Source organism: Rhinolophus sinicus, linkage group LG10 (genome assembly GCF_036562045.2).
Source record: "Rhinolophus sinicus isolate RSC01 linkage group LG10, ASM3656204v1, whole genome shotgun sequence".
NCBI lineage: Eukaryota > Metazoa > Chordata > Mammalia > Chiroptera > Rhinolophidae > Rhinolophus > Rhinolophus sinicus.
This window is the reverse complement of record NC_133759.1, coordinates 75,465,083-75,478,934: the sequence shown is the minus strand read 5'-3', so window position 1 is coordinate 75,478,934 and position 13,852 is coordinate 75,465,083. Positions and strand designations below refer to the sequence as shown.

At 47.7% G+C, this 13,852-nt stretch overlaps 1 protein-coding gene across 2 annotated transcripts in view; it reads right to left on the bottom strand.

The window, feature by feature from the left end:
* Positions 1-13,362, bottom strand: part of SLC22A4 (solute carrier family 22 member 4) — a 40,145-nt gene extending 26,783 nt beyond the window's left edge. Inside the window, exon 1 of one of the 2 annotated variants that reach the window (XM_074313485.1) lies at positions 12,226-13,362. In XM_074313485.1, the coding sequence (XP_074169586.1) occupies positions 12,226-12,618 (393 nt within the window). In that variant the 5' untranslated portion in view covers positions 12,619-13,362. The remainder of the gene's footprint in view (positions 1-12,225) is intronic. The other variant, XM_074313486.1, reaches the window with a different exon arrangement.
* Positions 13,363-13,852: the final 490 nt, after the last annotated feature.

The window sequence follows — 13,852 nt, the reverse complement described above, 5'->3', positions numbered from 1 at the left end:
CCGGCCGGCCTGCCCAAAGAGGCCCTGAAATTGAGCTCTGAGTGGCCCAGCAGTTCAGCTCTCAGGACCAGAGTGCGCAAAGTGAGAGAGTCATTCTGCAGAAGCTCAATTTTCCTGAGTACCGAGGCCTGAGAGAAGTCTCTCTTCAATCCTTCATTTCACAAAAGGGTCACTCTGTGATGTTGAGGATAATGTCCTTGAGAACACCCCTAGACAGAAACAATAGCAAGATTCATGAGGCTGCCTCTCCCGGTGCCCACGGCACTGGCCGCAGGCGGGACGCCAAGCACAGCTCTGCAGAAGGAAAACAGCGTGGCCCAGGCACTCAGCCCTGGACCCTTCAGGCACAATCCAAGGATAAATCTGATACCATGCCCTCAGTAGGCTTGCTTCACCTGGGGTCCCTGAATGGGCTTCAAAGGGCATAAACCCTCCCAAATTATAAGGCCAGATTCATGGGTCCAGCCAGCTAAGGGGTCGTAAAAGGTAGACAAGACATGCGCCTAAATTAGTGGCCGGCCACCCACTTCCAAAAAAATCACTGGCCAAAGTGTCAGAAAAGAGCTTGGGATCTGCCCCCGCACACAGCAAGATTAGTAATCGAAGCCCCAAAGCCTCATGATGTGGACTGTGACCCATCTTGCAGAAGAGTAAACTGAGGCTCTAAGACTGGGATTTGTCTGAAGTCTTAACAAGTAAATAGGCATGGGAATTACTAACTCAGGCCTCAGAACTCAACCTTGTACACATCTTTTGCTTTGGATATGAACTCCAAAGGCCAGACAACATGAACTTATTAAATTCCATCCCCTACACTTCATCAAGGAATGTGACCGCAGGGTTGGCGGCCTCCACCACTGCCTGCAGCCTTGCACATAGCCGAGAAAATCTCACGCGTGGTAGGGGCATTAGATGTCCACTATCAACCATCATCACTCCATCTGCAATGGAGCAGAAGAACTCTTCCAAAGATAGTGTGGTCTCTCCCTTTCATGGTTTTTTGAACTTTTTCTGTCAGGACTCTGCCGTAGAGGAAGACAGATAGGACTTAAGAGACAGAAAAGAAAGAGGAAAGCTGTCAGATCTGGAGCCAGCCATTGCATGAACAAAGGCAGTGGGCAGAACTGGCTACCTAATTTGCAGGTCCCACGCAAAACGAAAATGGAGGAAACCCTTCTTCAAAAATTACTGACTTTCAAGATGTCAAAATCAGAGCATTAAAACCAAGTGTGGGCCCTGTGTGGTAGTGCAGGTTGCACACCCATGAAGCTGGCCTGGTAGGGGGTCAAGCCTGGTCTCAGTGGGGAATGGAGCAGGAGCTCTGAACTGGGGTGCTGGGAAGGGTGAGGTGACAGCCAGCTCCCCATCAATCTCTGACTAGAGGCCATGCAGTCATGGTTCTAGGTCCCTCTTCCCTCCCTGAAGAAAGGCCCAAGAAGCCCTGTCAGCATTAGCACAGGAGGCCCCCTGCCCGACCCACACAGGCTGCCATCTGCCTTTGGAGAGCCGGCTCACACCCAGCAAGGGAAGGCAACTGGACCGCATGGCTGGCTCCAGTGCTGGACCTTCTCTTGGGGAGTTACTGTGCCCAAAGAGTCCTTTTGGAAAGCTGCACAAGGCCTGGTAATAGGACACAGGATTGGCAGACAAAGTTCCAGCTGGGGCTCATGGGGCTGCAGTCTAGTAAATCAGCTGTTAGCCTGAAGACGGGCCCTCCATGGGGCTATTCTTAGGGAGGCCAGGCCCTGCCTGTCTCCAACCCCTTGGGGTTTGAGGGATGTGTCTTGGGGCCCCACTAGCCAGGGCCCAAGGAATTCCTAGTGGTTAACAGGAGACAGTCTTTTCATTGATGGGACAGAACGGTCCCTTAGGTCTCTGTGCATGCGTGTACACACATGCACACACAGACATACATCTACACAACCTGCTCAGAGGCTAATGGCAGACGGCATAATGAGGAGCTGGCTAGCATTCCTCTGGACCTGTGCCTTCAGGTCTCAAACAGTAACATTTCTGAAACATAACCCTCCTCCCCGCCCCCTTCTCCCCCCCACACACACCCTTGGATAGACAGTGGAATGTGGGACCCAACTGGCCCAAGCTGGATGGGCCCCCACCCCAGGGTTAACGTGTCTTTCTCATCATCAGGTTCTCAGACCAAGGTTTCCCCACAGAGCAGAGTGAGCTCCATGTAGCTGGACCATCTAGCCTTCAGCTCTGGTTTAAGAAATAAAAGCACAGGTCAAAGGTGAAAGGGTACGGGAGGTCACTCGTGGCATGGAAGGATGTGCCTCTCACCCCTCCCAAGAGTAATAATGGGAATGATAACCACAGTGCATTGAGTGCTCACTGTGTGCAGTGTAGTATCTCACGGGATCTCAGAGTTGCCATGGGAACTGGGTACTCTCTATCTGCATTTTACAAATGAGGAAACGAAGGCACAGAGCATTCAAGTGACCAGCCAGCCCCCATTCTAGTGGGTTGGTAAAAGGAACTGCTTAATCATTTATCCAACTATCATTGAGCACCTGCTCTGGGCCAGACCTTGTGTGGGACACAAAACAGACATGGTTGCTGCCTCCACAAAGCTCAAGGTCGAGCATACTTTATAGGACAGATCAGGTGTGCACATGTGCATGCATGAGCCCAGGAATCCTGGGCAGGGCGGGCTCTGTTTTGGGCCACTGTGCCCTTACTCTGGGCACCCCCTTCCTCCTCCTCCTCCTCCTCCTCCAGGACAGAGTTCTAAAGCCGGAACCCATTCGTATAATCATTTGAGATAACTAATGCTTGCACAAGGCTAGGCACATGGTGGAGGCTTAACAAATTGTTGATGAATGAATGTTGAACAATTAGGAGCAATGGAAAGCAGAGTTTGGAAAACGTACGGTATCACACACTATCCTTTGAAAATCACCCTGAATCTTGAATTCTCCAAGTAGCCTTTCAGCCTTTACCAAAGCCACAAAGGACCGTAAAGATAAGTGAACCTGCATAGAACTGAGAACTCTAGCAGGCAGCCTAATGTTGAACAAACAGCACAGGCTCTCTTGGGTTCTACCATTTCCGGCTGTGTGACTTTTGGTCACTCATTCACCTCTGTCAGCCTGCTTTTTCATCTTCAGAGAGGTGACAGTAATACTCCCTCATGGGGATGCTATGAGCGTTGGACAGAAAATGTAAGTAGAGTATCTGACATCTTACAGGCCTCATTAAATGGCAGTTCCCTTTCTACTAACTTCACACCTTTGTCCTAAGCAAAATCATGACTTAGAACAAACAGCATGAAAGAATAAGCAAAGCAGGTTACACTTAAAGCTGACTAGGCAAAAGAGATCCTTAGAAACAAGAACTTTGTATTCAATGACTAAAATCCAGAAAAGCTTTTATCACAAGGTATAAAATCCCTTTATAAATGGACTTCAATCTCAGAGATGAGTGCAAATGAAAAATTAGCATTAATCCATTTAAGAATAAAAAATGGATTTCTATTGTATCCTCTTATAGGTATTTTTCATTCCAGGGGGGAAATAGGAAGCAGTAGTTAGTTAATAATAGAATATACATTACCCCACATTATTCTTTTTTATTTTTAATTAAAATTTATTGGGGTGACAATTGTTAGTAAAGTTACATATATTTCAGGGGTACAATTTTGTAATACATTATCTGTATCTCACATTGTGTGTTCACCACCCAGAGTCAGTTCTCTTTCCATCACCATATATTACAATTTCTTCTTTATAACTTAGTTGCAACTTAAACCTGGAAATTTCTTGACTTTGGGGAAAAAGAAGCTGGCTATTTAATTCCTTTTGTTTATAACAGCTATGTTGAGATATAATTCACACGCCGTAAAATTCATTTTTTTAATGTGTACGTTTTAGTGGGTTTTAGGTACATTAAAAGAGTTGTGCAAAAAAAAAAAAAAAAAAAAGAGTTGTGCAACCATCAGCACTATCTAATTTTAGAATGTTTTCACACCCCCTGAGAGAAACCCTATACCCATTAACAGTCACTTCCATTCTCTTCCCCAAGTTCTGGCAACCACTAATATGTTTTCTGTCTCTATTGACTTGCCTATTCTGGACATTTAATATAAGTGTAACATACACTATGTGGTCTTTCGTGACTGGCATCTTTAGCATAGTGTTTTCAAGGTTCATCCATGTTGTTATAGCATGTGTCAGTACTTAATCCCTTTTTAGGGTTGAATAATGTACCATTATATGGAAATACATTTTATTTATCGATTCATCAGTTGATAGACATTTGATTGTTTCCACTTTTTGACTATTTAGAACAATGCTGCTATGAACTTTTGTGTACAAGACTTTGCATGGACTTACGAGTATGTTTTCATTTTTCTTGGGTATATATGCATATGTAGGAATGGAATTGTTGGGTCACATGGTAGAACTATGTTTAACCTTTTGAGGAATTCCCAAACTATTTCTAAGTGGCTGCACCATTTTACGATCCCAAAAACAATAAACAAGAGTTTCAATTTCCCCATATTCCTACCAAAATTTATTCTTGTATGTCTTTTTAATTTTAACCATCCTAATGGGTGTTAAGAAGTATCTCACGGTGGTTTTGATTTGCATTTCCCTAATGACTAATGATATTGAGCATCTTTTGTGCTAAATCTATAGATCAATTTGGGGAGTGTTGCCATCTTAACAATATGAAGTCTTCTGCTTCATGAACAGAACATGAGATGTCTTCCCATTTATTTAGGTCTAACTTTTTTCAAACATGCATTGTAGTTTTCAGAGCATAAGTTTTGCATTAAAAAAAAGTTTATTCTTGAAGAACTTCCTTTAGTATTTGTTGAAATACTGCTAGCAAAAAACTGTTTTTGTGTATCTGGGAATATATTTCATTTTCAAAAGATAGTGTTGCTATAGATAAAATTCTTGGTTGACATCTTTTTTCTTTCAGTACTGTGAATGTTGGCTTCTGGCCTGCATTGTTTCTGATGATAAGTCAAATGTACATCTTATTGGGGTTCCCTTGTATGTGACAAGTCATATTTTTCTAGCTGCTTTAAAATATTTCCCTTTGGGGCTGGCCTGGTAGCTCAGGCGGTTAGAGCTCCATGCTCCTAACTCCGAAGGCTGCCGGTTCGATTCCCACATGGGCCAGTGGGCTCTCAACCACAAGGTTGCCAGTGCAATTCCTCGAGTCCCACAAGGGATGGTGGGCTCCGCCCCCTGCAACTAAAATTGAACTCGGCACCTTGAGCTGAGCTGCCTCCCAGATGGCTTAGTTGGTTGGAGCGCAGGCTCTCAACCACAAGGTTGCCAGTTCAATTCCTCGACTCCCACAATGGATGGTGGGCTGCGCCCCCTGCAACTAGCAACGGCAACTGGACCTGGAGCTGAGCTGCACCCTCCACAACTAAGACTGAAAGGACAACAACTTGACTTGGAAAAAAAAAAGTCCTGGAAGTACACATTGTTCCCCAATAAAGTCCTGTACTCCTTCCCCAATAAAAAAAGAAAAAAAAATTTCCCTTTGTGTTTGTCTTGCAGCAGTTTTACTATGATGTTTCTGTGTGTGGAACTCTTTTTGTTTCTTCTACTTGGAGTTCATTGAGCTCTTACCTGTGTAGGTTAAAGTTTTTCATCAAATTTGGAAAGTTTTCAGTCATTATTTCTTTGACTAGTTTTTTTCTGCTTCTCTTTCTTCTCCTTCTGGAATTCCCATTATGCATATGTTGGTGTGCTTAATGGTGTTCCACATTTGTCTAAGGCCCTGTTCATATTTTCTTTATTCTTTTTCTTCTCTCTTTTTTTGTACTGCATAATTTCTATTGCTCTATCTCCAAGTTTACTGATTCTTCTACCTTTTCAAATCTACTATTAAGACTCTCTAGTGATTTTTTTTATTTTATTTTGGTTACATTTCAACTCTAGAACTTCCATTTAATTTTTTATATAACTGTAATTTTTATCTCTTAATCGGTATTCTATATTTGATGAGACACTGTCATCATACCTTCTTTTATTTTCTAAAGTATAACTTCCCTTAGTTCTTTGAACAAATTTGTAATGCTGTTTGAAGTCTTTGTTAAATCGACATCTTGGCCCTTTCAATCAGTTTCTGTTCCTGCCTTTTCTACTATGTATGGGTCATATTTTCCTATTGCTTTGCATGACTTGTAATTTTTTTGTTTAAAACTGGACATATTAGGAAATATGTTGCGGAAACTCTGAGCAATGAACCCCACCTCTACCCTAGGGAGGCTTTTGTTTTGTTTTGTTTGCGTGTTTATCTGTTTAATGACTTGGTTGGGCTCTTAGTGAAGTCTGGTTCCCCAACAGTGTGAAGCCTCTGACGCTGCTCCTCAGAGGGCACAGTCTTGGGCATGTGCACAGTCACCCTAGGATAACAATGTCTAGCAGGGCTCTCTTCGACTGTCTCTTTCCCTGATTTTTCTATTAAGCTGTCTTCCTCTGCCGGTATCACACCCAGCTGATAGCTTTATTGTTTTCAATAATGCCCTGGCACACAAATCATCCTGCAGTCTAGTTCAATTAGATTCAAGCCCCTTTGCAGGAATAGTTTTTGAGGCAAGTCTTTGAGGTTTGTTCTGACTCTAGGAAGGCTGTTCTGACCTGGTTCTTGTCCTGGTTCATTCTGGTAAACTGGCTGACCTATTGGTTATCTTGTTGCTCTAAAGGAGCTCCCATTCTCATCATCTTTATCACCACAATCGCCAATGTTTTCAAGAGCACTCTTAGTCTTCAACTTCTGCACACTCTGTTTCAAATGAAGTTATTTCCTATAGGGACAGCTTCAGACATCTCTGTTCTAATGGGACTACCTCTCTCCCTGGGCAAAATCTCTGAGCTCCTGCTTCAGAGCTGGGGACAGGGAAAGCAGCCGTTAGAGTGATGTCCCTACTTTATGAGTTGGACGCTGGGTAGGGGTGGCAGCATCTGTCTTTTCAGCTTACACCTCTTGGCATGGAACCTCCACCCTACAAACAAGCTGGGACAAAGGCAACCAGGCCCATTCTACAAACAAGTTGGGACAAGGGTCCCAATATTCTTGTGGAATCTGGGGTACAGTTGCCACTATATGAGTAGGGGCTGAGTGGAGGATGGGATCCCTCAATCTCCTGGCTGCATTTATCAGGAATTAAGCCTCTGCAACTCAGAGCTCAGGGGATTGAGGTGGGCTAAATCTTAAAATGTTCTCAGTATCTTCCTTTCTTCATATTAGAGGTAAAGAAAAAGCAACCATAGGTGGAGAGGCCTCAGTAAAGAATTCTGTAGTCAGTGGAGGCTAAACCAAAGCAAAAGACAAGCAATTTGAGTGGGAGGATGGGGATGGCAATGGATGGTTTGAGGGAAGGAGAAGAGGCACCCAGGGACCTGGCTTTCCCCTTGCATCCCAGCATGGAATCCATCACAGCTCTATCAGACTCCACTCTGGGAATGTGAGCAAATGGAATGGGATCTGCACCAGCCACCGAGCACCAAAGGGTGCCACTGTGAACATGCCCTGTGGTCCTGCAAACACAGAGCAGGAACCGCCAGTCTTGGGCTGTCTGTGCCAATTGCTGGGGCATGTGAATCAATCCATCCTTTCTCCACAGCCCCCATGCTCTCTGAACCATCTCTCCTCCAAATGCGGATCCTTGCCTTTCTTTGGGGTTCCAGAGACATGCTAAAAATTATACCAAGGTTTCAGATAACAAGGCAGGCCTGCATATAAGCGAATTGTACATAAACGAATTTGGCCTGTCACAAGGAAGAAATTACAGTCCTTTCAGAGGCCCGAGGCATCTTCAGCTGTCTGATCAGCCCTGCCAAAGCCTTGTTTTTGACAACATGCCACCCTACCTCTTGGACTCTGTGTGAGGGTTCTGCTACCCACCAGGAGCAACGGACAAAGTCTGTTTATCCAGAAACTTGGCAGGAGGTATAGGTGAAGCAGCCTCTGGACAAAGGCACACTCAGATCCTGATGGCCATTGTCAAAGGAACATAGCTGAGAGGCCACAGGCAAACTGTTTGGGGTGAGGCAGTTGATAAACAAACAGGGAAACACATTCAGGTCAGAGCTAGGGAATGCTCCCCGAGTGTCCTTTATTTGTTCTCTGGCAAGATCATTCTGAAGCATTGACTGGAAATAAAAGTCTTGCTGGTGTTTGCTGGAGGCAGAGGTCCCCACACCTTACCCCCTTTGGAATCTGCCAGAGGGCAGGTCTGAGTGTGAACTTGGTTAATATTCAGGCTGTCCTGACAGCCAAGCTGCCACTGCCCACATTTGCCAGCAGTATCCCAGAGCAGCCGGCAGGCCTGATGGAAAGAAAACAGCCCAAATCTGCCTACTGCTCAGTCTTCACCTTTGAGCAGAGGGCTACGCCCATGGAGAATAGACTCAGCACTGCAGTAAGTCTCAATGACAGGACTCCATCATAAGACCATCTGGGATGCGTGGGGTCCCTTCCTTACACAACAGAAGCTTCAGTCCCAACCTGTTGGGCCAGATCTCACCCATTCCTGTGCTGCTACTACAGGGCCAAACACAGACTCCTCTAGCCCCAACTTCAGAGACAGGTGAAGGACCTTACCCCGACCTTTATATTCTTTACCCTTAAAGTGAAAAATAAATTGGCTCAAGCTGGCACAACCAAAGCAATACAATAAATAAGGATAGTATTAGATTATAACTTACAGAACAAAATAAATGTGCGTGAGTCTGTACTGGTATAAAGTAATAATTGCATAAATAAATAAATGGGAGTGAAAAGGAAGGTCTTCTTTGCAGAATTCCAATTGATAAATTGGAAGGAATGTGGCAGACGGAAATCCCTACTAGGCAAACGTCACAGAAGTAGTTGTTTCAGAAACAGGATGTTTGTATAGTCTAAAGTATCTCCCCCCAAATATTTATTAATTATAAAAAGAAAAAACAGTAACGTTACAGTGGAGAAACCCAGCAGACACCAACTCAACCAAGTGGTCAAGGTTAACCTCACCAGTAATAAGCCACCGACTGGTCTGACGCCCCAAGTACACATCACTTCTGTCGTATGTTGACCAAAAACCTCACAATCTTACCACAAGACAAATCACACAAACCCAGATTAAAGGACACTCATCACAATAACTGATACACTCATAAAAAGTGCCGAGGTCATGAAAGATAAGGAAAGACTTAGGAACTATCAAAGATTGGAAGAGACTAAGGAGACCTGACAACCAAAGACAATGGGAAATCCTGGACTGGATCCTACAACAGAAAAAAACATTAGTGGAAAAACTGGTGAAATTTGAACAAGGTCTGAAGTTTAGTTAGTAATATTGTAACCAATGTTAATTTCCTGGTTTTAATAAATGAATTATGGTTATGTAAATTGTGAACATTAGGGGAAACTGGGTGAAGGGTATATGTGAATTTTCTGTGCTATTTTGACAACTTTTCTCTAAATCAAAAATTATTTCAAAATAAAAGTTTTTGGAAAGCAATAAAAGGCAATTCTCAGTTACTGCACAGGATGAGTAAATCGAACTTGACAAACAACCCTTGAGGAAGGAAACTACCATATACACTGTATGCATATAGCACATTTCATTTATCCATTCATCCACTGATGGACACTTGGGTTGCTTCCACCTTTGGGCTATTGTGAATAATGACGCTATGAACATTGGTGTACAAATATCCCTTTGGGACCCTGCTTTCAATTATTTTGGATATATACCAAGAAGTGGAATTGCTGGACCATATGGCAATTCTATTTTTAATTTTTTGAGAAACTGCTATGCTGTTTTTCATAGTGGCTGCACCATTTTTCATTCTCACTAACAGTGCACAAGGATTCCAATTTCTCCACATCTTTGCCAACACCAGTTATTTTCTGTTTTGGGTGTTTTGTTGTGTTTTGTTTTTATAGCTGCCATCCTAATGGGTGTAAGGTGGTTTTGATTTGCATTTGTGTTTCCCCAATGATTAGTGATGTTGAGCATCTTTTTGTACACTTGTACCCCCTTTCATAGATAAGGAAACTGAGGTTGTGAGCAGTGATGTAACCTCCTAAAGTCAGCTAGGTGGTTGGTGGTGGGGTCAGAACTAGCCCCCCAGTCAGAGTCCAGAACTCCTCCACGACCACTTTGGGGAGAGCCAACCCACTCGAGTCACCCTGGGACTTCTCCCTTCTTCCTTCCATCCACCAATAGTCATTTGCTTTTATTTTACTCCCGTCATCCAAAAAAGGAAGCAAGGAAGGGAAAGGCTGCTGAAAAAAGCAAATCCTGGTGTGCATGTGAGTGTGCGATGATGTGCATCCCCAGAGGTGCCCACAGGCCCCTCCCTGGGAGCAGGGCACAAGGGGGTAGCTATGGACTTGGAGGCCGGGAGCTACCCACCCCTCACACCCTGAGGTGAACAACATCAGCAAGGAAATGGAAAGTCAACACAGCTGTCAGGGAGGGCTGCAGCCAGCAGGGCCAGCCCAGCTCAGCTACTGATGACATTTCCAGGAGCTGAGGTGGCATAAGCTGGCTCCCCAGTCTTAGGTGCCCCTGGACCAGGCTGTGGGCATGGGGTGGGCAAGCACTAGTTGCCCCTGCTGGGGGATCAAAGCCAGAGAAGCACGGCCACCTCAGGGCCCAAGGTCGGCATGGCACCAATGCTGGTGGGATCCAGAGGTGGTCCATAAACTGAGCCCTCTTCCCACAGATCCTATAGATTCTGCAGCCACCATTCCTGGCTGGCCACCAGTCTCTTGCCAAAGCAACTCCCACAGCTTCCTCACTAATCTTGCTTTTCATAGCAGCCAGAGTGAGCACTTTCTAAAAACACAAATCTGGCCATGCCATGTTATCCTTTGCTTAGAACCCTTACTATTTCCTCACTGTCCTCAGAATAAAGTCAATTCTGCTTCGTTCCTATAAGGCCCACTGTGAACTGGCTTTTGTAGATAGGCATTTCTAGCCTCCCCTGCCCCCGCCCTGAGCTTCAGCTACCCTGATCTATGGACTTCCATCCCCAGAATCTGCCATGTTCTTTGCCTGGATAAGTCCTGTTCATATTTCCAGACTCAGCTCAAATGTTACCACTCCATATTGGAGTAGTTCCTCACTGTTATCCCCACAGAGAGGGTAAAATGTTTGCCCCAGATCACACAGCAAGCCAGCCAGGATTTGAATTCAGGCTCTAGAACCCTATTACTAACAAGGGTTGTTGTTAGCCTTCTCTGTAACATGGCCAATGTGTCCCATGGGCATCTGAGCTTTGAGATGTCAACGGCCTAATGCCCAGTACAAAGCTAGCCACGGTGTCTGATTAGTGCCACATTGTGCTGAGGGAAGGGGATGAAGGACTAGCAGATGCCACCCTCAGGTTTTTCTTGGGAGGAACATGGAGCAGAGGAAGGGCCAGAAGCTGGGAGAATCCTACCTGTCTGATCAACAGCAGGAAACTAGTCTGTGAGGGTATCTTCTTCAGAAGGAAGTGAGCCCTGACCCAGCATCTCCTGGCCCTTACCAGATGCAAAGTAGGAAATGCAGAGGGCAAAATATGTGTGTATCCTGACTCCTGAAACTTGGAAAACCTGCCACCAAATCTAAGGGGCTAATGGTTTAAGCTGGAAGCCCTGTCTACCACCAGGCCCTATGCTTAGAAGGGTTTCTGTGAGTCTCTCTTCATGAGTTCCTTGGGACCAGGGTTACGCCTCCTCTGGTTTCCTGAACCCAGCCAGCCCTCAGGAGGCCCTCTGCTGATTTCCAGAGAAACTGGAGCCTCAGGACAGGACCCCAAGCCTCACCGTAGGCATATGGGAGAACAGTAGCCCCCCCACCCACCCCATGCTTCTAAAAGTCTGTGGCCAGGAACAGACAGACCTGCCCATTTGTGCCTGCATGTGGGCTCAGCAGCAGCTTCCACACCTCTCCTCCTGCCTTTGGCAGGATGTTGACTCAGCCTGGGGCTTGGCCCCCCCCCCCCAGGGTAGCAGCTAGGCTCTTGAGAAACAACTTCATCTGTTGTGAAACTCAGAAGGGAAAAGACAGTTGGTAATAACACTCCTTCCCCACGCCCTCCCTGCTGGACAGAAAGATCAGGAATAAACCTAATGTGAGTCCTGCCTTCTTGGCCTGCACACTGGCGTTATAAGTGTAACTCTGTGGCAGACCAGCCTGGTTTGATGGAGAGTGGGGAGTCTCAAGGGGAACTGAGGCAGATGGAGGGTTGCTCACACACTCACCTCGGTCACGATGGTGGACAGGTAGACGTCCTGGCTGAACTCCCAGCCATCCAGGCAGCTCTCCTGCTCCAATTGCTCCAGGTCCACATCGCGCCCCGGCTCCAGCCCGAGCGCCGAGAAGTTGGAGATCGCCTCGAGCCGGTAGCGCCTGCAGCTGTGAGGCACCTCATGGCCGTCCTGCAGCCGCAGCGGGACACTGTGGTTGCGCCACGCGCTGCTCAGGTTCGCGGTGTCTGGCACCCGGCAGCGGTGCTCCGGGGTCCCCGCCAGGAACACGACTGACATACCGTTGAAGCCGTTGGGGATGATGCTGGCGCTGAGCAAGAAGAAGATGAGGCGCTGGAAAGGCCCCCACTCGCCCAGGAAGGCGGTCACCTCGTCGTAGTCCCGCATGCTTCCCGCCGCTGTTAGGCAGCTTGCAACAGGGGTTGATGATAAGAGCGTTCCCCGGAGAATGTCGCGCGGTCGAGGGCCTTATCCAAGGGTGTCAGAATGTTCTCGAGGGAGTCAGGCTGCGGGAAACTGGGGCGCGCAGCCGCGGCCTGCTCCGGGGAAACCTGCTGCGGGCTTTGGAACGTTCGCGGGATCTGGACGCAAAGCTAGAAGTCAAGGTAGAAACTCTGGACCAGACCCCCATCCCGACTGGGGAGGGGAGGGCGGCCGGGCCGGCTCCGCCTTGTGCCCCGCCCCCTGCCGCCCGCCACCCCGCTGTAGACTCGGCTGGGGCTTGGAGCTCAGCGGTGTCACCTGCGTGCGAGGGGGGACGCTCCGCTCCCGCGCACTCCGCCTCCCCCGCCACGCCGAAGTGCTGAACGATCCGGCCGGGGCCACTGAGTTGGACCCCACGGCGGAGTGCTGGCGAAAGGGAGGAGCCGAGGCCGCAGAGCAAGGTCTTTGAGAGGTCGGCCCTCGGCCCTCTCTGTCGGCGTCAGCCCGGGCCTCGCCCGGGGCAGGAGTCCCTCCGCAGTCCCTTCCAATCCCGAGTCTGAGCTCAGGTGGCTTAGAGCGGGCGGAGCGCGGGCGGGATTCCGTGGAATCCGTGCTGCGGCAAAACCTCTGCCGGCGCAGCGTTGACGGGAGCGCGCCGGGTCGGGTGGCACGCACGCCGCTCAAGTGGCGGGCACCAGCCGACAGGGCGCGCACTCCCCCCACCGGGCCTGGAAGAGGCTGGGTTCAATCACCAGCGGCGGCGCCTTCCCGGCAGCCAGGAGCCTCACCTTGAAAAGGGGGAAACAGTCCCAGAGCCCGGAAGGGATGAGCAAGGTCACACAGAGATAGACTGGGGGGAGGGGGTTCGGGGATGGGGCACAGGGGTCGTCTCAGGGACCTGCTGGGTCCTTTAGAGAAGACTTCAGCACGGAGCCTGGTCCAAGTGAGACCACATAATGGAGACTCTGCTGTCACCACTCTTGGGTTCTGATTTTGATCCTTTTCGCTCTCCCCACGTCCCCAGGGCTCTTTATGGGGTGGCTGGCAGAGCCTTCTTGGACTGTAAGGCCTCTTGTTGACAGAAGGGACAGCTCCCAGTCCAGGAACAGAGGGAGGGAGGGATGGAGGGAGGAGAAGGTCCAGTTTGGCGCCTAGATCTGGCAGGATAACCAGAGCAGGGACCACAGTCTGTTTGTTG